General features: G+C 42.9%; 1 protein-coding gene across 1 annotated transcript in view; it reads right to left on the bottom strand.

Moving 5' to 3' along the window:
* Window positions 1–898: 898 nt before the first annotated feature.
* The window catches only part of slf1 (SMC5-SMC6 complex localization factor 1), a 29,344-nt gene continuing 6,939 nt past the window's right edge, over window positions 899–23,303 (bottom strand). Inside the window, exons 15-18 of the mRNA XM_022757052.1 lie at window positions 19,825–19,904; window positions 14,728–14,820; window positions 13,218–13,400; window positions 899–1,775 (exon numbers count right to left, since the gene is read on the bottom strand). Of these exons, the coding sequence (XP_022612773.1) occupies window positions 1,279–1,775; window positions 13,218–13,400; window positions 14,728–14,820; window positions 19,825–19,904 (853 nt within the window). The 3' untranslated portion in view covers window positions 899–1,278. The remainder of the gene's footprint in view (window positions 1,776–13,217; window positions 13,401–14,727; window positions 14,821–19,824; window positions 19,905–23,303) is intronic.

Genomic DNA, 23,303 nt, shown 5'->3' with positions numbered 1-23,303 from the left:
ATGGTTGTATTTTATACAGTATGCCTGTTGATAGTCTGGTGATGATATTGTAAAGTAGGTGTATGCCTGCCTCATTTTCTAAGATCTGTCTTTTTCTGCCTGCAATGTTGCCTGCCTGTGACATCATTTTCGTGTGCCCAGTTCTGACCAGTGACAGTTCAGGACAGGAATACTGTTGGAGCTGAGACGTGGGTAGGGGTGAAAGAAAATGAGATGTATATTTCTGGTTTGAGAAAATCAAATGCACCTGATGTATGTCGCTTATTTTGAAAGAAAAAAGAAACATGAGATTAAATATTTTTTATCATCTTCTGCAGTGTCTGCATTATAGCAAAATTTGTTTTCTGTTCGACAAGCTCATTTTTAAGGCAGAAGCAAAGGGAATATAGGAGCGTTCATCTCAGCCTCAGACACCGACTACACTTACAATTCACGTTCAAATCCCCCTCTCCTCACCTCTGTTGCTCCATCGCCCACTTGACCCACCCCAACACGCAGATCTAATCCCCTCACTTCATCCATGTTCAGCTTCAGGAAGTGGCTCATTTCTCACTGCTGTCTGTGTGTGAGTGGCTGAGACCCCTGGAAACCAGGATGACTTGTGTGAGAACTGGTTTTACTTTTCCACTGTGGCCCCCGCTTCATGTGGGGGGCCACAGTGGAAAAGTAAAACCAGTTCTCTCCATCTGTCAGCGCACCTTTCAGCCTGAAACTGCAGTCGCCATTTCCCCTGACTTACCAGTTATAAAATATTACACATAGTGTGGGAGTGTAACAGTCAGTTCATTTATGTTTGTTTATTTTGTTGTAAACAGTTATTAACAAGTGAAAAACAACTTTATATTTAAACCTGTAGAAAACAGGTAGTAACAGTCTATACAGAAATGTTAGTGTTCCTATGAAAACAAGCAACTGAAAACATTCACCATAAATACTTTATATTATAATATATTTGCACAGTACAAAACATTTTAAACCAAAACAAGGTAGCAAAAAATATAACTATAGTTACAATCAACTGAGTATAAAATGGTATCTCTGAGGAAATGAACATACATCTAACTTCACCTGCTAACCCAAATACCTGAATGAAAGAAACAGAGAAGGCCACACTATTTTGGATGCATACAGAACATGTTTGTTGCCAGTGTACATTTTAAGGCCTTGGTGAATTGTACGACCACACAATGAGCAGTTGTATATAACTGGCGCAGATGCCCTTTTGTCACAGGATGTGCATAAAAGTATCAGTGCCAGTGTCCATTGAGCCTGAGCCTGTCACAGATGAGCCACTAGTTCTTTCCCCCGAGACTTTAGATCCTCCAGTATCTCCATTAGGAACAGTGTGTTCTGTCCTTTGCACTCTTTCACAGCCTGAGACACCTGCCCCAGGTACCTCCCTCTGCCGAGCTCCAACAGTGTCTCTGCATCTTCTACCAGCCTCACAACCCGCTGGTCCATCCAGCCCGAAGTCACTTTCTGGAAGGATAGCGTCTCCAAAGCTCTGACCAGCCTGTAGCCCAGGCTGTGGGCCTTATCGCTTGGTTGCGTGCGGCTGGGCAGGCCCTTCTCCTGTCGGTAGCAGAAAATTAGATGGGCCAGCAGAGAGGATCCAGCCTCCAGGAGGGGAAGGTTCAACACCTCCGTCACTTTGTTTCTCAGGGCTGAGTCTCCGACCTGCGCGCTGTGGAGGAGCTCCTCCCTCTGACTTGTTGCAGAGACCAGATCCAGCGCCACCCGGCCGTCTCCATCAGTCTGCCTGAGGAGAACTGAACCTGCAGAGGACAGAGGCGTACAGGATCAGATCACACAACCTTTACTCTCTGTGATTATAGACATTATCCATCACAACTCAAGCCTACTACGTACTCCTTGCAAGTGTGACATACTGTACATAGTGCATACAACAGCTGCTTGAAACAAAGCGGATGCATGGGCACTTTGAGCATATCAAAGCGTTCACGCACACAACATGACAAAACAGGAAATCTAAATGCAAAAACTACTTCAACATTTGACCTCCCCAGTATTCTTCTACTCTCACTAAGTTGCCTGTTTTAAAGAAATGAGGGATGTGCTCTTGTTCATGTGTGACATCATCTGAAAATGCTTATAAAAAAATTGCCATTTGGTGATGAATTTGAATTTAGACATGGTAATCTTAAGTAACATCCACCTGTAGTTTTCGGAAGCTGAAATACAGCAGGATTCAATCTGATTTTAAAGTGGCAGATTGGAGGTTAATGAGTCTAATGTAAACAGACAGCTGAAGCATCAGTGACAACATCATGACGCAGATCACACTGACATGCAGCCAAGCTACTGCAGGCCGCTGCGTCGTTATCAAATCAGAGACGCTGCACGGGTCGACGGCAGGACACAACAACAGATATAAATAGCACACAGACAGACGCGCACAGGATCGCATATGCTATACAGTAGAACGTACATACAGTACAGCAAAGTGTGGAGTGTAATAAGTGAACAGCTGTTTTCCCACTGGACCTCAGTGCCAGCCAGGGCTTTTAACTCACTTCAGCACTAACTTCAGCTGACACCATGTCTTAACTGTGTGACTGGCAGGTCACTTTGTGGGGGTGGGGTCAGTGACCTGATGGAGCCTCTGCTTTCCTGTTAGCTTTTTTTACTTTGATGTAATGCTGTGAGCGAGCTCATTGCTATCATCAGTAACACAGGGAGCTAGTGGGGGTGACAAACTCACAACAGACCTTGACTGTGACATCAGAAAATTGCTCCGTTAAAAGTTCGCACTTTATAGAGAAAGTGGTTTGTGAGGATGATTTGTAACAGCAGAGTTCCACGTTAATCCAAATCATTTGTGTCGGTGCTACAAATACTGTGTCTAGGCTTGCAGTTTCAATGAAGATCAGCAGTATTCTTTTAGTGAAAGGGGCACATCAATTTTAAAAATCGTACAATAAGTACTACTTTCCAATGCATTCAACACATCTCCAGTAACCTTGGCTTTGCCCTTTTAGCCCTGCTTCACTACATTCAAACTGAATATGACAGTCCTAGCTGAATGTAACACTTATTTTCTCCTCTCTTAAGAAGCCAGCAAAGTTATAATGGTGACATTTACCGTCTCCTCTCTCTACTCTACTGCTTTGTCTGTTCAGACTGAAAGCCATTTTCCAGTGTCAGACAGGCCTGTGCGCACTTAGCCTACATGGAGCAGGTCGAGTCTAGTGTGAGCCCTTTGTTTGCTTTCAGATAGACCCATTTCTATGGCAATCTGGTCTTGATGGCACTTGACTGTTCAACCTCAGCAATGCCGCTGCCACTTGTGAATGAGTTTACGGTGCTGTGGAGGCTCGGTGTGACACACAGACGGCCTGATACCACTGCTGGCAGTTGTTGCTGTTTGACAGACACTGTGGGGCCGCAGGAAGCATGATATTTTAAAGGAGGGACAATTGTGTGTGTCTGTGCGTGTGTGTTGCATTGTGATATAAACCACACATACTAACCCTCCCAAATGCCATTTTGACAAAAAGACAGACTTGTTTTAAATGACACTTTAAAAAAAAAAAAAAAGAAAGAAAAAAAAAAGTTAAAAATGGAACATTGTGAATTCTGAAATTGCTCTCCATCTGTCTGTCTGCCACAGAACTAACACAGAACTGTGAGCAGCAGTTATGAGATAATCGGTGAGAGCTCACGTAGCTGTTAGTGGGGAAGGTCAGCGCTCGTCTACCTTTTAGTGCTTCAAGCCTGAGTGGCAAAAACTCAATCTGCATAAATTGTGGCATTAATCTACATAAACTTTTACATAAGCGGGGAAATTTCAAATGCAGGGGTCAGGCGGCGGGGGCAGCAGTCAAGGACGTAAGAGCACAGATTTGATCAAAGTGGCCACAAGAGAAAGGCAGAGGGGAGGGAGACGGGGCAATGTGGTGGTGGTGGTGGTGGTGGTGTGTGTGTATGTGTGTGTGTCAGTGAGAGAAAGTGAGGTTGTTCACAGCAGGTCATAATCACCAGGTTTCTATAACAAGCTGTCCTCGCTCATTCAGTAGGAGTGGCTGTAATGTGTGAAGCCAACCATAGTGTGACACAATGTAGAAAGGCTTTTTTTTATTTATTTTTTTATAAGAAACTACTACAGTACCCCATACAGACACACGGACACATGCAACACCATGTCTGCTGAAAAACGGATCCATCTTTGTTACCTCCAGATGAGCATTACAAAAAAAGAAGGAGTAGCTTTTGAAGACTGAGGCTGTTTTTCTTCACACTGCATCCTGTTCTGTGCCTTCCTTTGAGAGAACCAGCCTTGGACTGAACTCTGCAAGAGGCCTTTAAGTCTGGACCATGAACACAAGCACTCTGTGGAGTGTTTTCAACCAAAGGTGAAGAAAAGAAAAAATGGAGGACAAGGTTTAATTCTCTCACTCCTTGTTAATTCTTTTCCATTCGTCAAAAATGCAGCAGTACTTTTCTTCAGCTGGCACAACACAGGGGCTTTGTACCTGCTACAGAACATAGAGAACACAGAAATTGACAAAAAAGGGCCAAGTTCACATTAAAAATAAAACATGTGCAGGGAATACATACATACATAGAGTATGTGTGCATGAACTAAAATTATAAATTACTTTACACTAGTCACTCTTGAAATGCATGAATCCCATGCATCAGTTAAATAAGATGAAACTCCTACAGTGTGCTCTCCTCTCATGGGAAAATGGCTTGTTGCAGCAACAAAGATATGTAAATGAATGTAACAGAAATAGGGATAATTTAAGCATAAAGCACCACAAAGCTGCACTTACACTACAAGTCGGACTCCCAATTACAACTGTATTGTCGAACAAGAGAAACCTTGTGTGAAAAAAAAGTTGCCAGTCCAAAAAGTCCCTCCAAAATAAAGAGACGGCAATCAGCTCCAGTGCTTTCAATCGAATCCGCCTCTTACTTTTCTCAACTACAGTCCTGTGTGCTCACACATGTACAAGATGCAAGTCGTCAGCATGAGGGAGAAAAATACAAGATTGGGAAGCACACTTTTACATTTTTCCCGCCGTCATCGTGTCAAACCCGCCTGACAGACAGGCTCCAACTGGAGGGATGACACTGGTGTGGGGAGGAGAGGGCCCCTGCAGCACGGCCCTGGGCTCGGCTTGTCTGAAAGCCGGTACAACTGACTGTACAGCTGAGTGTTTGATTGTAGATCTGTCTGCCTGAAAGCTAACCGTGTATGTCGGTGTGTGGTGTCTGTCGTTTGTCACACTTGCATTTTTGTCCGCCTGACTTTCTCTTTTTTTTTTTATTTGCATTAAGCATCCGCTTCTGTCTTTATATTCTCCAGGAATGTTAAATTCCTTCTCCTCCCTGTCTATACTGTGCTTGTAAGTTTCATCTACTGCACAAGAGAATCAGTTCAGCTCTTTATCATTCATCACTGGATATAAAACACGCTCTAATGTTGCACTGCACAGCTCAGCAGCACTTAATACAGACATCAACGGTCATAGCCAGTGCAAAATTACATATTTTCTAATATAAGACATGAAAATAGCATCACTTGCTGTTTGTAATGTAATACACACACACATATATATATATATATATACACACACACACACACACACACACACACACGCACTGTTATGAGACTAAAGGCTGGGGGATGGTTTTGGTGCAGGGACGGCGACTGAAGTGAATCCAGGTATTGGCGCTGGGTGTCAGATATGCTGCAGTGGAGATAAATACAACACCTGGGGGATTACAAGAGAGCACAGGGTAATTACACCATCCTTTATGTGTGTGTGTGTGTGTGTGTGTGAGAGAGTGTGTGCGTGTGTGTGTGTGTACATGAATGTGAAAATGCCCTGCTAAGCCCTCAGCTCTGAAGCTACAGCAGAGGGAGCGAATTCACATACTGAGCAAAAGCTACTGCCTGATGCACCAGCCAGATGCAGTCTGCTACACACACACACACGCACGCACACACACGCATACATATACATACAGAGCGCAAAGCCCTTTGGCCTTTAGAGGGCAGGCGAAGACAAGAAATATAAAAGCAAGAGTGGAGGAAGGGAAAATTGGCGCAAAAAGAGGGAGGGAGGGAAGGAAAGAAAGATGCAGTGCTCCCTCCCCCTGCGTCTCCGTCTCCCTCTCTCTCTCTCTCTCTTGCTCTCTCTCTCTGTCTCTGGTCTGAGGCTGGGGCTGAGGCAGACAAGCTGGGAAGCAGGCAGCTCCACAGCATGGTAAACATCCTCTCTCTCTCTCTCTCTCTTTCTTTTTCTCTTTCCCCCTCGCCGACTGAAAAAGAGAGGCAGGGTGAGTGTGTGAACTGCAGCCAGGGGCACGGCATCACATATCCACAGGGAGCTGCTAGCTAGCGACTAGAAACCGCAGCAAAAACAACAAGGCCAACCAAGTGAAGCACCAAAGCAGCCAGCGGAGAGGCATCAGATGTAGGAAAAAGAAAGACCAGCCAGACATGTGAATATGCTAAAATCTCTCTCTCTGCTTTAGCAACAGGGTCTGAACGCTCTCCCCTTTTCTACCTTGATATTCAGAGTACAAAAAAAAAAAAATAAAAAAAAATATGGGTGGGAGAGCCTGTGGAGATTACATCAGCACTCTATTTCCTCTGCTATATTGCCCTTTTGAATTCAGTTTTAATTATACTAATGCCATTATAGCCAGTGAAAGCCTCTGTCCTTTAGGCCACAGGTCAGCATCACCTGCGTCTGGACTCTTCACAGCCAAACACAGCCTGGTCAGGCTGACAGATTACAGCTGGATCACAGCCTTTTCGGAGGAGGTGGGGCAGATAAGGTAGAATGTAAAGGCATGGACACCGACCGCTAAATTTGTGTAATCCCCTGCCACACCAACACCAACAGCTCTGGTATGGGGGCATGGGGACACACTCTGATTACTGGATGCTGATCAGCAGTGGGCAATTAGCATCTTAAACGATCTGAGGGGAGTCCTAAATGAACTCTTCACTGGTCTCTTGAATCAGAAAAAGGCGACTCACCACCATCAGCTGTTCACTTTAATAATGTCACGTATTGAATCATCATATTCAAATAAATAAACTTTTTCCTACGATACTAATAACATCCACACAACCTTATTTAGTTACTCAAACTATTTGAAGGTTAAAGCTACAAAATACAGTATACCAAAAAGAAATCAATATTCCCTTTTACAAATATGATTTTTTGGTTTTTTTTTTAGCATTTGGATGAATTATCCCTTTTATTCATTTATATTTTGTTTCATGAGACACACTGGACACAATTCACGGTGAAAAGCGAAAATTCTAGAGGCACTCAAAAGTTCACTCTCATTCGCTCCTCTCTCCCTCCTCATACAACTTCCTGAGGGCAGCAGCCCTTTTAAATTGTGATATGATATCATAATACTGAATTATCACTGAGAACATTTAGGTTAAATCTAAGAGGACCGAGACTGACACTGCGCCTTTAAAACAGAGGCAGTTCTCTGTATTATATGAAGCTTTTACATTTCCCATTGTGCTGGCTTGACTTCAGTCTCACTTTACATTCTTGCTGTTGAAAGAATGAATAGCAGCTGACACTTGTGCTGCTCCTAACTCTTTGTTTTCTTTAGAAGACTTCCGTTCGAGGTGAGCTAGAGGCGGCCGTTACGACTTTAACAATTAAAAGTACTACACTCTACATAAGCGGCGGCGTTTAGCTTGTCATTGAAAGCACGCTTTGAAGCAAACACTCGACTGCTGTTGAATGTCCTCATTGTCACAACATGACCCCACAGAGTTTGAACACCACACACCATTGACTTTCAACACCCATTGTTACACTTCTTGTTAATGAATTTCAAATAAGTAAAAATTTTTCTCTTGCCTGTATGTTCTATAGACATATTTTTGTCAGAGTACTATTGAATTCCTGCCTGAGGTGAAAGCTTTAATTTAAGGGGGAAAAAAATAAAAGAGTACTATCATTTTGTACTCGTGAAGTATATGATGATTTAAGTTCAGGGCTGGAGTGCAAGGACAGAGAACGATCTTCATGGACAACAAAACAAAATCGTCTCTGGCCTTTGACCATGCTGTTTTTCTTTTCAATCAGCCCGGAAGGTAACAAAAGAAACTAACTAAACCTTGAAACTCGGCTTTGTTTGCGGATGGAAAGACCATGTTTTCAACACTTACAAATTCATCACTCTCAATTATTATGTCGTCCTTAGAAATATATATGACATTAAATTCAAGCTGAACCTTGTAGGCGAAAGAGGACAGCAAAATAAATAAAAAATAGTTTAATGTTCCTTGGCCTCTGCCCTTTCCTTTTCACCTAAGCTAGCTCCTGGTAGCCTTCATTCTCACTGAATGCTGTAGATGTTTAAAAAGGAAAAAAGAGCAAGACGCGTGTGTTGGAGCTGGGCAAGAAACCTTCGGTAACAAATCACAAAATTATCGTTTCTTTCATCTGTGAGGAACAACCGGGGGGACTGTTGGATACAGCACCCGGCCTAAATCCTGGCAACCTCCCGAAAAACGCAGAAAGAAAGGTTGGGGTTGGGGGGGTTGGGGGGTGGATAGGGAAATACATGCAGGAAGAGAGGAGAAAGAAGAAGAATCTAGTCGAAAAAATTCCCAGTGAGGGAAGTCCTTGAAATACTGCCTGAAGAAACCTGCAGTTGAAACATCAACACACCCGAATGAAGCCGAGAGCTCCAAACACAACCTCACCTCTAATAGTGCTCAGCTCCTCGCAGTTGCCAGTTCAGGACCCATAGGGAAATAAGTGTTGAGCAGAATGAACTTTCTTTACCGTGTTGACAGCGAAGAGGCCCGAGTGTGTCTAAAGCACAACCTCTGCATGTGTGTATGTGTGTGTGTGTGTGTGTATCTATGACAAAGATAGACAAACAGACAGAGACAAACCATGACTGACTGCAGCGGTCCGAGGGGACTGTGTGTTTCCTGTGCCACTGAGCAAATGACATCTTTCTGCTCCACAAACACACGTTCACATTAAGATCTGCAGGGACCAGCGGATGCTGTGCAGTAAGCGTGAGCGTTTGTGTGTGCATACAAGAGATGCACCGAAATCCAAATAGAAGTTGAAGAAGCAGTCATGTAGCAACCCCTCCTGCCTTCTTGAACTTGACTCAAGCCAATCAAGTAGACGAAAGATTGAAGGAAAAAAAAAAGAAAAACACTTTTACACATACCTGAACAATTCTTTCTGCTCCTATACTCTTTTCTCTTCAAGCATCTCAATGAGCCTGTGTGTGTGTGTGTGTGTGTGTGTGTGTGTGTGTGTGTGTGTGTGTGTTGTGTGTGTGTGTGTGTCTGTGTGTGTTTACAAGTCGAGGTGGACTAGCTGTGCTTACTAACACGGTGGGCTGTATTGAGAGGACGCCATCAGCGATTACGGTCACAGGGCAGAGTGGTGACAGCTTAAAGGCTCTTTTCTTTAATTCTCCACCCCCTTTGCTCACTGACACACCTCCTCTATGTGTATGTGGGAGTGTGTGTGTGCCAGGTCTGAACTGCACAGCTAAAGGCTCCGGGTCATTTTCCATTCAAATCAGGGGTACCGGCTGCCCTGGCCACCCTGCAAAATTTAAACACTCCTACCAGCTGAGGACGGGGAACAGGGAGCATCAGAAGCTTAACTGCGAGCCAGATTTAGGAAAATATTTGTGCATGCATACACCAAAATATATAGCCAAGGACACTTCCATACTGTGTTAAAGCAAGCCAAACACACACACTTATACACAGAGTCATGTGGGGTGGCCTTGGGCAATGGGAGGAGGAGGGGAAGAGAGCAGAGTCAGCCTTGCCCTCAGCCATGGCATCCTTTCCTTGCCAGCTCCATAAGCCTGGAGGGACTGAGGTAGAGGGGGTAGGGGGTGGGATCCATCCACCCAACCCCCCCCACAATTCACCCCTAAAAATGCACACACAGACACACAAACACACACACATAGAGAGCACAGGCCTCCAAGCAGACAGGCTTACAAAGGGGTGAGATCACTCTCAAATAAAGGCTTTGTTGGTGTGCCAGTGTCAGTGTTGCCCTCTCTGGCCTTGGCAGCTAGGTTCAGCCTGTCTGTTGGAAACAACGAGGACAACAGGGTGAATGCCTCAATGAAAAATATAGTTTCAGGAGATGTAGCAGGCATTCAGAAGAATAAAATAAAGGAATATGATAAATAAAGAGAGAGAAATGGAAACGCATCTGGCCCACTAGCCTGTTTTCCTATCATGGGACGGTGCACAGAGTATCTCTGGCCAAAATTTAAAAAGTAGTCTGATGTAAGAGTGTTGGAAATGCAGCCACAAGCACTAAAGTTCTGCCTGAGTTTAGAGTTAAAATTGAAATGAGCAGCAACATAAAGATAGTTACTGTAACTAAGCATGATGCAGCCCCCAAAGCCAAAACTTTCCACATTTAACAGCATTGGAAGAAAAAAAATCCTATGCCTATCGATGGTGTCCATGGCAACTAGATGGAGATCACGGAAAATAGACCAAGAGAGACAATATAGCCTGGAGTCAAGAGGACCACCTCCTCACCAACTCCCTGCTGTAGCCTTTAGACAACCTGCCATCAAGGTGTGAGGAAATAGCAAACAGTCAGGAAGAAAGCGAGTGGGAAAAGGAAGTATAATGTACAAGCCTGCAGGTGTTTCAAATTGAGCGTATTCTTATTCCTGTTGTCCTGCTTGGTCCATGCGAAGAGACCTGGCCTAGACAGCAGGCCAGACGTCTACTGCACAGACACACACACACACAGACTCTCTCTCACTCTCTCTCTCACTCTCTCTCTTTCTCTCTCTCTCTCTCTCTCTCTCTCGTCTAATTTCACTGATACAGATAGCTGCTTCTTCCTCTGACCTCCTTTAATTTGCTCTCCCTCCTTTTACTGAGGAATGGAGAAAAAAAAAAAAAAAAAAAAAAAAAAAGGAGCGCTCTCTTGTTTCCTCTCCGGGACTAAACAATCCCAGTCTAATTTATTTTTTGAGGACAGAATATGTACATGTGTTAATGGGAAAGTCGAATCAAATTAACTATAATTAGTCAAACTGAGAAGTGAGCAGAGGCAGAGGTATGTTACATGGGAGACTTGTTCAATGCTAGCAAATGGCACCCCTCCCCACCCTTCCCAAAAACACACACACACACACATACACACACACACACACACACACACACACGCACATACACACACATACACACACACTTCCTCTGCCACCTGCTGCTGTACACCCAGCTACGCCACCCTCGCCTGTGCTTCGACACCCGTCACGCTCACTTCAACCCTCCTGAGCTCAGACTGCATGTGGCACGCAAACATGCAGACACCAAACTAGTTGTGTTGTGACACATTTTCAAAAAAAAACCTGCTTGTGAAATTCGCAAGCGGTGGATCCTGACTCTTCCAATCTCGTCAAAAAGACATTAACAGACATCTTATGAGGTGATGCTGTAATCTGTTTGGACAGACACTGTAGTGCAGAATTATGAAGACAAGCGGTGGAAGCAGAGGAAGAGATGGTATAGATGATCTAGAATTAATACAGTAAAGAAAGCAGACAACTACCACATCCTCAGTACCAGTTCTATTGGTCTTGGTCGTGTGGCTCTTAATTCTTTATATACTGTAGGTAACCAGTAATACAAACTCTATTAGATTTGTCATTTGTATCTAAAAAAATTATATTGACAATTTTACCGATAAAAACACCCTCATATAACACATAAAATAAAATTACACACAGCCCAAGTGTAAACATCAAAGGAGGAGTCCAGTGACAAATCCAGACTTTTTGACTTGATTATGGATCAAACCCCCAAAACCCTTGATCCTACATTTCCTATACTGACATTAATTGCCAGTAATAATATTGTTAGATCCCCCCCATGGCAGGAAAAAACCCATGTCTTTGAAACTCCACAACCCCAGTTTGAACCCCATGGGCATTCTGCTTAAAAACTGAAGTCTCCGATCTGAACCCTGATAACATTATCAGGGTTAATTTTTCAGACTTTGGAAAGCTTCCTCCAGAACCACAGAAGACATACAACTGCTTTCACAGGCTGAGTAGTAATCTGTGTGACTGTGGAGGAAAAAAAAAAAAAAAAAAAATCTGTGGAGTGTCCCTTTAAAAGCCTCACCATCAACAGGTCCCTCACTCTACCAGGAGGCTAGTTACGATAAAACTGGCCCTGTTAATAAGGTCGAAAGCAGCATTCAATCTGTCAGTAAGCTCCGCTACATTTGTTGGCTACATTAAATTGAAAGCTTGTCTTGGCCACAGCAGCAGTGACATGCAGCCCACCACTGTAGTAAATCATTAGCTAAATGGCTAATTCTACAGATTAGCTCTCTTGGCAGCCAACTGGCCAGACAAGTTAAAGGTGTTTTATTTTAACATTATATGATTCCATCAATGTGACAGAGACCATTTGGTTTAATGAATCGTTTCAAGGAAGATGGATTACATGAAGACATATAAAAAACAGTTGGGTATATCCCATCCAATTAGGAAATATAAACATGTAACACCCAGTTAGAGTGGCAATTTCTAATTGAACTGCCTAAGTAATGGCACTGACAAAAACTAAAGTGTAAAAATGAAAAATCTGGTCCTATTTTGATTGGCAGTCACAGTAAAAGCATTAGTCTAACCTAATAAACATGCACCTGGATACACAAGGGAGTTAATTTTCTTTTTAATCCATTTATGGCTGGTTTCCATAAATCACTGTATGTGAGCAGACCACCCAGAAAGATAGTTCTGCATTTTAATATTATGTTCTTTTTCAAGTAAAAAGGCAGCAAAAAATTCTGCTGGAATGGTGCATTCATGTGCGTCCATACAATGGAGGGATGGATGGATTAGAAAAATGACTCTCTTCTTATCACAAATTACTATGAATGCAATGCTGCAGCCAACTGTTAAGTATAAAGTTTACCACCCCGAGGGCCAAAAACCAGATATACCTCCAACCTATGCAAAAAGCACAACCACTCCCAAGAGTAGTGATGTGTCACTCGGCCAACATGTTCAAGAAATTGTTTGGAATTGTTTGGAAAAAAAAACAATATTATTCTATTATTTAGGTAATATAAAGATACATTTTGAGTTAATTCATTTTTAATAGTGTTAGATCACATCAACTTACACTCTAAAGCATGGATTGGGGTGTACTGGTGAAGTTTACCCACCTGCGTGCTCCAGTAGCATTTTGGCGATGTCCATGTGTCTGTTGAGCAGGGCATCCTGGAGTGGGCTGACTCCACCCACCTGGTTATTTAGCACAGGGGCGGGGTGGTGACGTAGCAAAGCCTCCACACAAGCAGTGCTGCCATGATTACATGCTTCATGCAGTGGCGTCCAGCCTGCATGGTCTACATGATCAACAAACCAAGCACATACACACACATAAACACAAATTATTCAATTGGAAACTGTCATCTGGTATGTTTTCAGGTTAAAAAGGTTAAATATATCTTTATAAAGATCTCTGATACTTAAAGCTATCAAGCAGTTGAAAAGGTATGTGCATCTCCCAAAGTGTGTCTGTGTCATGATGAAAGATTAAAGATTTGGAGAAATTTGTGAGAATTGTAACGCGAGTGGACTAACCTAATCTGTCACAGCTAAGTTGTTGGTTAGCTCTGAGAGGTAACAACTCAGTTAGCAAGTAAGCTAGCAGGGGCTAATTGGAGGACCTCAGTACAAAACCTTTGGGAAATTGAATAGAGACACATCGCAACGTGATTAAGTGGCACAGGCTATATACACGCAACACCATACTTTGTACTATGCATGTTTGCTAATTTTTTAAAGAACTTAAAAAAAAGATCAATGGTTTATCTGTCTTTTCCATTGCCACTAGACAAAAGACATTAGCATGTCTGAACTAAGGGTCCTAAAGACCGTTTAAGTATAATCACGGTGCCGTTACACTGTTTAAAATTCTTGTGTGAGTGTTATTTATAAGTAACTAGTCACTGTTAACATACGTCACACATGAAAATCTGAATTTCCAAGAAACGTTAAACTAGTTTAGTCCATCTTTTCATGTATTACAGCGTTCTTTACAGAATTTAAACATGGATAAATAAGTCCTGAGGAATAGAAAATAGCCCATCACGATGTAGATCTGTTCTATCTGACATGAAAGGACTCCAAACAAAAAAGTTATGCCTGAGTTAACACGGGCCTCATTTTGTGAGACAACTGCAAGGTGACAGCGGTAATTTTAACATTTAGCCTGTAGTTCTGCCTGATCAGATTTTGGACATCACCTCTTGCATAAGTCTACTTAGATGGAAGTTAATTAGACTGTTACTAAAGGGCAATTACAAAATGGGGGAAACCTTTGAAACAACATAACATTTTCATAAAAGGAGGGTAAGTCATTATATTTGACCTAAAGAGACAAAAGTAAATCACTCTGAAATATCAAAAGGTGTTCAATTCACTTAGCAAAAAGACCCTAAATCTATGAATCTGAACCCCCACACCCAACGCGCTCTTCCTGGACACACCCTTTACATTTTAGCTAAAGGTTAACCTCAATGACGCACACGCTCTCCTATTTCATCTCGCCTCTTTTTTTTTTTTCTCCAATGTTAATCGCTTCTCGAAACCCTAGAGCAAACAGGGGGAGTGAAGTGAGATGACGATGAGACAGAGGTTACAGAGAATGGGAAAGCGAAAAAGTCTTACCTTTAACGTTGACGTCCGTGCCAGGAAGCGCCAGGATCTGAAGCACTGTTTCCACTTGGTTCCTCTTGCAAGCTCTGTGGAGGAGGGTCTCTCCTTCGACCAGGACACACACAACGGACAAGCACACCCAAAAGGGAGAAGAGGCGGAAGAGAAGAGAGAAATCCAAAATTAGGGTGTGCCCGATGTCCTGCCCATTGTCCCCCTCCATATGGTGAACACACCAATAAAATACCACAGAAAAGTCCCCAAACACCAAAAAAAAAAAAAGCCTGACCTAAAAAAGTACGACCCGCCAATGAGGATGCGATTTAAGAAGAGTGATGAGAAAAGGGGGGAGATCTTTCAAAGGGAAAAAAATGGGAGGGAAAAAATTAAAGATGGAGAGTTGGGCTAATTCGCCTCGTTCTTTACCTCTTTTATAGACACAGAGATTTTCCACTTACACCCCGAGCCCAACAAAGTTAATATCGGGGCAGTCGGCGAGTGAATGAATGTGGTGGTGAGAAAGTAGTCTCGCTTCCTGTCCGCTTGTCCCTACATTGTTACTTGAGAGGAAGTTATGGTAGACAGCCCACGCACAAAGCCTTCGAAAAGGATTCTTCACAGATCCAGGGTTCAAAAGCTCCGCTGGGCATTGCCAGTGTCACCACGTGATATTTAATCAGCAAACTAGCAGTGAACAGGCATGGAAAAAACCTCTCAAGGATTCCATTTACATTTTTAAACACAACCCCCCCCCCACTCGTCCCTTTTTTCTCATCTTTACCCCGTCCCTCACTTTTTCTGATACAATATTAAATCAGGAATATATTAGTGGGCCAGAGCCCCCTCTTTTCATGTATGGCTGAACTTCAGAGGGAAGTTAAAGGCCAAGCATGAGTGGCTCTGTGCTTGCCAGTATAATACAGGACTGCAAAGCCTGTAATAAATGCTTTACTAGCTCTCCCCAGGATGCCACGCCTGTACAGGGGCTCCACTCCAGCGCACACAGAGCACATACTGGGGCAAAAAGAGGTGGAGGAGGAGGAGAGGGAGGGAGGAAACAGGGGGGCAAGGAAGAAGAAGCAGTGGAGGAGAGAGTGAAAGGGTTTCCTGCATTTCAAAGCGTGTAGGGGAAATATTGAAAAAAGCTGGATCCTATTCATTCTGAAGAATTCCTTTCTTCCAGGAGGTGTCTTTGAGGATGCAGAAGATGCATTAAATGCCATCCGCCAGTAGTAAAGAGGTTGAAGAGCAGATGAAAAAAAAACCCCAAAAAAACATGGAAATGGAAGGACTGTTTATCAAAAGGAGGATCATCTGTGTTCTCCCTAGAAATCCAATGCAAAACCAAGTTTTGAAAAGCACCTCAACATTTGCAGACATATGATAAAATATTTCTCAGCACATCTCAGTTATCAATGTTGTTGATGTACAAACCTCTACAAACCAAACCTCTATGAATTAGATGGATTATTGGAGTAAATGGTTAATGGGTGGAGCAGTCCAGCGCTGGGGCACCACTTTACACCAAACTTCAAACCAAAGTATGTTTATGTTGCGTCATATAGGTGATCCTGCAGGATTATATAATTAGAGTATTTCAGTCGCTATTGAATAGACTGCTTAACGTTTAAAAAGTGTCATAGAATAACTGCTGTTTGACAGTCAATGTCAAGTGAAAAATAGAAAGACAGATACAAAAATAGTCACTTATTTTCTGTACAAAAAACAGTGAGAACACAAACGGGCTTATGACGCAGGTACTTAACTGCAGCTTATTTCAAGCACTTTGTTAGGTTGCTTGTACGTAATTTCAATAGGCAACTTTATAAATTATATTTTTACTAGTTCAGTAACTGTACTGTGATTAAACAGTAATGTCTCACTTCATAACCTGGAATGATTTGTCTGACAACTTAATTGCTAAAAAAATAAATGACTTCTTTAGTGATATTTTGCCGATCTGATTTTCCTTCTGGAAATATACGTTGCACTGTAAAAAAAAAATCATATTTAAATGACAGTGCACAGTTGTTTGCGACTGTAACGTCAGAAAGCAGACAGTGTTTTTACAGCATCGGCATCAGTAACAATAATGAGGCCAATCAATGAAGAAAAACCAACATTTCCAATCTAAAAATCAAAAACACCCAAACTGAGGGTGGAGCGCAGACCGAACTACAGTCCCTAATGAGTAAGCTGTACTGTGTGGCACGTCAGTGTTCTGACATGGGCTGCTCTGCTATTACTGGGCTCTAAAATGCTGTGATTAAACACCCATTCCACTACACCCCATGTGTACACATCCTCGCAAATGCCAGGACCAATCCACGCACTGTTAAATCACTTTAATGGCTCCAATTTGGACACAACGCCTCTATTATAGGGGTAATTGCATGCTCAGCATTTACAAGCACGGAAAGGATAAATCCGCCTGTCCTTTTCTATAAATCCCCCGTTTCACACTTTAATAGAAAAGTTAAATGTATGTGTTGGTCTTTATATCCCTCAGTCTGCTTGCTGCACTCCTGTAAAGTGTCGCTTGGTCTGCCGATCCTCGGACCAAAAAGCTGCTGGAAGCCTGTAACAATGCTATTTTTCAGGAATGTGTTAGAAAGGTATTCTGTGCCAGTTATTGGATATATTTAAAACTATTTGAAGACTACTGCTGTTCGTGGCTCAGAGTGCAGCGCGTTAATTCCTCAAAATCAAGATTAAATGCAGCTCTCACTGTGCTTCGAAAGAATTTATAGCCCTTAACATAAGTGACCAACATTTAAAAATTCCATTGGTGAATAATAATTTAATAATAATTCAATCATTTAAAAAAAAGAAACAACATGAGTCCTCTCTGCCAACAAGAGGTGATGAGACACAAACTCAAAGTGTCTCTTGAACAGAAGTAAGAAAATCCTAAATATAAAAGCTTGATCCACTGTGGCTTGGATTGTACATTGCTTTGGACAGAGCTGAACAACTGTAAATAAATGTGAATAATATGAAAGTCAGGCTCACAAAAGACTTTGCGTCTGTTGTCTTTTGTTATACTGAACATATATTTCCTATTGATGGCACATATAAGAGCAGTAGTGAATGTTGGCATTGATCAGAATCAATATTCACCACAAAGAAATCTTTTAATTCACTCGTTAGACAAACAGATGATAAACTAGAGAGTTAAATCAAATGAAAACCACTGAGGCAGTGTTTCCACTGGCCAATCACCACATAGACTTCTCAGGTAGTTTACAGTATGTTCCTGTCTCGTTCCAGCCAACTCCAGATCATGCTGATGACCACAACGGGAGTCGAGCTACAGTTCAGTTCCAGTTTGCTTGAGCTGATTAGATATCCACTCAGGCTGAAGCTGGGTGGAGCTTTACTGGAAATTACATAAAGTAGACAAACTGATATGAACATGTACTGATATGAATAAAAAAGATAAAAGTGGGTCCACCCTCACATGTGCAACAAAGCTTATAAATACGTGAGGGAGATGTCAGTCAATCACAATTCTGTAGAGCAGAGATTGTGATAAAATATTTGTTTTGAGGTGAGACTGTTTTGCCAAGAGCTGTTTGCAAGGCCAAGTATGAACTTTCAGTCTCAACTTTTAAGCCAACACAGTTGAGAAGGCCTTAAAATGCTCAGAAATATGGATCTACAATCCTACAGCAGCTGGGCAAACTGTCAGATCAACAACAGCTACTAATGGATCTTGTGGTGAGATTATGTCTGCCAATATCTGTCAAACTTAAAATCAATAAATTCTTACATACGTCCGTCAGAGCAGTCTCAACAGTCTTCTGACAGCGTTCAACACACTCGAGTAGAACAAGAGTTACTCTTTGATCAAATAAAGCAACCGCTTTTCTAATAGTTACCTTTCTTTGTTGGATAAAGTTGCTTTGTGTAGCTTCAAGGTTTGTCTCAGGAATGATATGAAGCTAGAAACAAACAGATTTTAAGCAGTGGAAAACACACAGCGCAGTTCTTGTTTGACGACCTACAGACACTATACTGAGGCCGATTTAAAATGAAATCTCTGCTGAGCTTCTAGAAGCAAATATGGGACTGAACAAGAGAAGTTCATCCCAAATCCCTCAACCCCTCTCAGCTACTGTGACAAAGATACCGAGGTTCCAGCAGCCGAGACAGATGCTCCAAAGAAGTGCAGCACATAAGAAAGCGAGCTTACATATGTGGGTGAAAAAGCCTGTAAGAGAAAGAGAGGAAGAGGGTGAGAGAGAGAGAATGGGATGAGAGGGCGAGAGGGGAGGATGCTGTGCCGATGGTTCATCAAAAATTAATGCCGACCGCATCGGTATAGAGATCACGTAGTGGAAAAACAACACATGCCAACAGCCTTGAGTCTCCTGCTTCAGCCCTACCTCCCCCACTCCCACTCCTTTACCCTCCACCCCTCCTTCACACCGGCACAGGGCCTTTCTGATCAGGTGGAAGGGGGAGATATGAGCTCTGACACCTTCGAGAGTTCACACAGAGTACCATGCCTCTAATTGCAGGAAGTTCCACCAGTGCAGCCGCTGTACATCTGCAGTGCAACCCTAATTGCTGCATTTAATATCCCTAAAATGGAGATCTGAGGCACATTGTGCGTACTAATATGCGTTATTGTTTTGTGTGAGAAACCCATTATTTCTGTCCGGGCCATTTATTTATTTATCTATTACTTTTTCAAAAGGTAAATAAGACATGAGAAAAAAAAAACAAAACAAAGAGCGCAGTGTTGAATTTAAATGCGAATAGAACAAGTGGAGGAGGAGGCGTGATACAGAGGAGGTAATACGGTCCACACTTTGCCCCGAACGTACACGACAGGCCTACTTATGCAGCAAAGTTGCCCTTACAGCTGACTTGATGGAAGCGTGGTCGGATGCAAATCAATCACTCTCTCCATACATTATGTGCTCTTCATTAAACTGAAAGTGATGACAGAGCTATCATGTCCCTCTTTACTGATGACCTAGTGCAGTGCATCAGTCCATTAAAAGTCCACTCCTTGCAAATGTGAAGCTATATTGTCAAGGGGCTGTGTGTGTGTGTGTGTGTGTGTGTGTGTGTGTGTGTGTGTGTGTATGTATGCGCTGTACCTGCTGCATTGACTCTGTTCAAACCTCTGGGGATGTTTTCTTTCTCCAGGCTTGTTTCATTCACCAAAGAGCTCTGGGTTCTGTATGGCAACAAAGGACATGGTCAGAGGGGTTATGAGAAGATATACATGTATGTACTAAACCCAATTCAATAAGAGATCACCCGTGATTCACATAAACAAGTCCAGCATCTCAATCACTGACCATTTCAGCATGACAGCGAGGAGAACCAGTGGTACAGAAAGTGGAACGGGCAATAGTGTACTGCGAGAAGTGCCATTAGCAAATGAATCCCTTGTGGCGCCATATCATCTTATATGAAATCTGACAATATCTGTCAAACTCCTACTGTGTTGGCCACACACACACACACACACACACACACACACTGCACACACCCAATCCTCCATTCCCGTCTCCAAAGCACTTTTCCTCCCACTTATCGCCTCAAACACAGAGACGGAGAATTCGATGTGAGCAAGCACATTAGGAGGAATAACTAGTAAAAGAAAGTGAAGCCTCTTCAAAGTAGTGGCGTGCTAATAGCTGTGGGCTGTCACTAGTCCTGTGAGTGGGTATGGGAGATCTGCCTGCATGAAGCCTGACAGGTGTCTTGTGTGTAGACGTCTGTGCACGTGCGCGTGCGTCGCCTTGAAGCGCAGTGCCATCCGTATTACAGGGAAGAGGCTTGTTCCCTGGTAATTGGCTTGTTCAGAAGCCAGGAAGGAGCTCCCAGCAGTGAGGAGGAAACACACGTCCTGTCACGCGTTGCTTGTTATTAGCAGGGACAAGGCTGAGAAGAGATGAGAAGAGCTGTGTGTGTGTGTGTGTGTGTGTGTGTGTGTGTGTGTGTGTGTGTGTGTGTGTGTGTGTGTGTGTGTGTGTGTGTGTGAGAGAGAGAGTCCATAAGAGTGTCTAGAATGAGGGCGTACCACTTCTCATCTCAAACCACTTCACCCGAGTGTCCCCTGTCCATATAGGCTGGCAGCTTTGGAAGTTGACAGTACTTGGCTTGTATACCCCCCAGTCTCTCCTTCCCTCGTGGCGTACTTTAGGAGGCCAGCATGCTGTCAGTGGCCCAGTGATCATTTCTGGGCCTGGGGCAGCATGTGCCTTTGGAGGCCGACTTTCAACAAACTTGTGAGCAGTAATGGAAGTAATAAGGAAGTGCATGTCCAATGCCACGGCAAGAAGAGGCTACACATTACATTTTCTACTTGCTTTGATTCTACCAAAAAGGCCATAGCAAAAATAAAACCTCCAACTGTCCTTGTTACCATCCATTGTTTAATCTTAGCAGGGCTGATCTATTTTATAGGCTTTTCTTAGATCCACCTGACACTGACTAATTTTAGAGTGAAAGACAACAGGAATGCACAGAGCTTGATTAAGCCAGCAGGAGGAAAACCCTAGTTTAATTACAGCTTCCCCTCTTCAAAAAGCCCTCACTGCCACGCAGCCAGCCGGCAAGTCAAACGGCCATCTAAACAGTCGGTCAAATCAGCCATCCTCTCAGCTTGGTATGGCTTGGACATGTGCCCTAATGCCAGGCTGTCTCTTGGTGCAAAAGAAGCACACTCTCCATCTCCAAGACTACAGCAGCCTCAAGTCACAGTAAAACAAGCTAATGCGTTCTAACAGCCAGAAATGAAAGATAAAGGGGTCATGTGGCTCCTCTCAACCTTTATGACCCCCTTTTCATAAACCCAATACCCGACATCTTGCCAGGATTTTGTCTTATCCATCAGTATTGACAGTTTGAAAAGGCAGCTACAACAAAACTGTAACCATTTAACACCAATACTTCTCTATTAATGAAACCACAATCACATTTATGCTGTTTAAAAATGTTTTTTTTTGTCTTGTAGCACTATGAATTACTGACAAGTGTATACCAACAACATACTTGATTCCTTTTTTCTTTTTTTCTTTTTTTACTGAGTCATATCAGCTCCGACAACATAGAGAAATATATGTAAATGAAAACATGTAGAGATTGAGGAATGTGTCAGACTCATGAATGCTTCAACATAAGTTAATTGATTAAAAGTGTCAACATCACTGAAAATATGTATAATATCATGAATTCAACCATGAAAAAGGAGGAAACAAGATTTCCTTTTGGTTTCTGTTCCCAATTTATCACAGGCTTTGTCATTTTGATTTCATTCTTTCTTTTAGGGTCAAATGATTTTACATGCCCTTTGGCATTTCTTTATCTCACCCGCACAGATTGCATTCCTTGTTTTATTCAGTTCTTCTCATGTCTATGTCAAAATAAACAAAATTATGGGCAAAGCAAGGAAGGAGACAGTAGAAAGAGAGCAGTGATTGAGGGAAGAGGGGATCTGGTCTGGTCAGTGCATGAACCAGTAGCCTTCACATGAACTTGCTCCCTGGTGACTCCTGCCCTTCTCCAGGCCAACTACCTGCTGGTGGAAGAGCAGATGTCTGACATGGGGTATGGAGAGTGTGTGTGTGTGTGTGTGTGTGTGTGTGTGTGTGTGTGTGTGTGTGTGTGTGACTGCATTCAGAAAGGGATTTAGTATGCAAGAGGGAAGATCAAGAGAGGCGCAGAAGGGAGGGGGGGTTTGAAGGCAGAGAGCTGGTGGTCGTAAGGGAAGACACAAAGGCCTGATGGGATATCCTAGTCTGTCGATCTGTTGACTTCCTGTCCAAATCAGACTCAGCACTGTGTGTGTGTGTGTGTGTGTGTGTGTGTGTGTGTGTGTGTGTGTGTGTGTGTGTGTGTGTGTGTGTGTGTGTGTGTGTGTGTGTGTGTGTGAGGAGGGGTCTAACCTCCCTTTGCACCCCTTCTGTCAGCCAGCACTCACTGATACGATCAGACCTGGGCATGACCCATCACATGCCAACTCCTCACACTCCGTCTGACCTCCATTTGCCTCTCTCCAGCCCCCCCCCCATTCACACACACACACACACACACATACATACACACTCCTCCCCTCTCCAGGTGTTCCTGTTCCTTTGTTCCTTTTCACTCACATTTCTCATCGTATCTGGACATTTTCACCGGCTTTGCCTCACGCTGTCTGGCCTTAAATCTATGAGTGGAAACCTGACAATGGAGGCAGTGTAGATCGCTGGTTGAATAGTTCTGTTATTTTAGACGAACAAGCCAACAAAGACGGGAAAGAGTGATACAACTAATTTGACAGGATGGCAGAAAGTGGCAGATTCTCTTTTACAGCTTCAGTGAAATCTGACCAGCAACATGTATACTGTTACACACCCATTTTTGTAAACGGTTCAACTCTCAAATGGTGCTGTGGGCACACTGTGCTTTAAGAACACAATGTTTTGAGGAAGCAAAAAAAAAAACACGCAATGACTGCATGTATTACAGTCTCAAAGGTTAGGCATCTGGACATGTACATAGACTCTAGGTTTTCCCCTGCCTATTGAAATCTATCTTTACTCTAAGTTTTTTTTTCAGCCAAATAAAAATGAGTTACAAG

The sequence above is a fragment of the Seriola dumerili genome, unplaced genomic scaffold (genome assembly GCF_002260705.1).
Source record: "Seriola dumerili isolate Sdu_G_001 unplaced genomic scaffold, Sdu_1.0 BDQW01000017.1, whole genome shotgun sequence".
In the NCBI taxonomy this organism is placed as follows: domain Eukaryota; kingdom Metazoa; phylum Chordata; class Actinopteri; order Carangiformes; family Carangidae; genus Seriola; species Seriola dumerili.
Note: the sequence above shows the minus strand (reverse complement) of the source record. Positions and strands in the feature narration are given on the sequence as shown.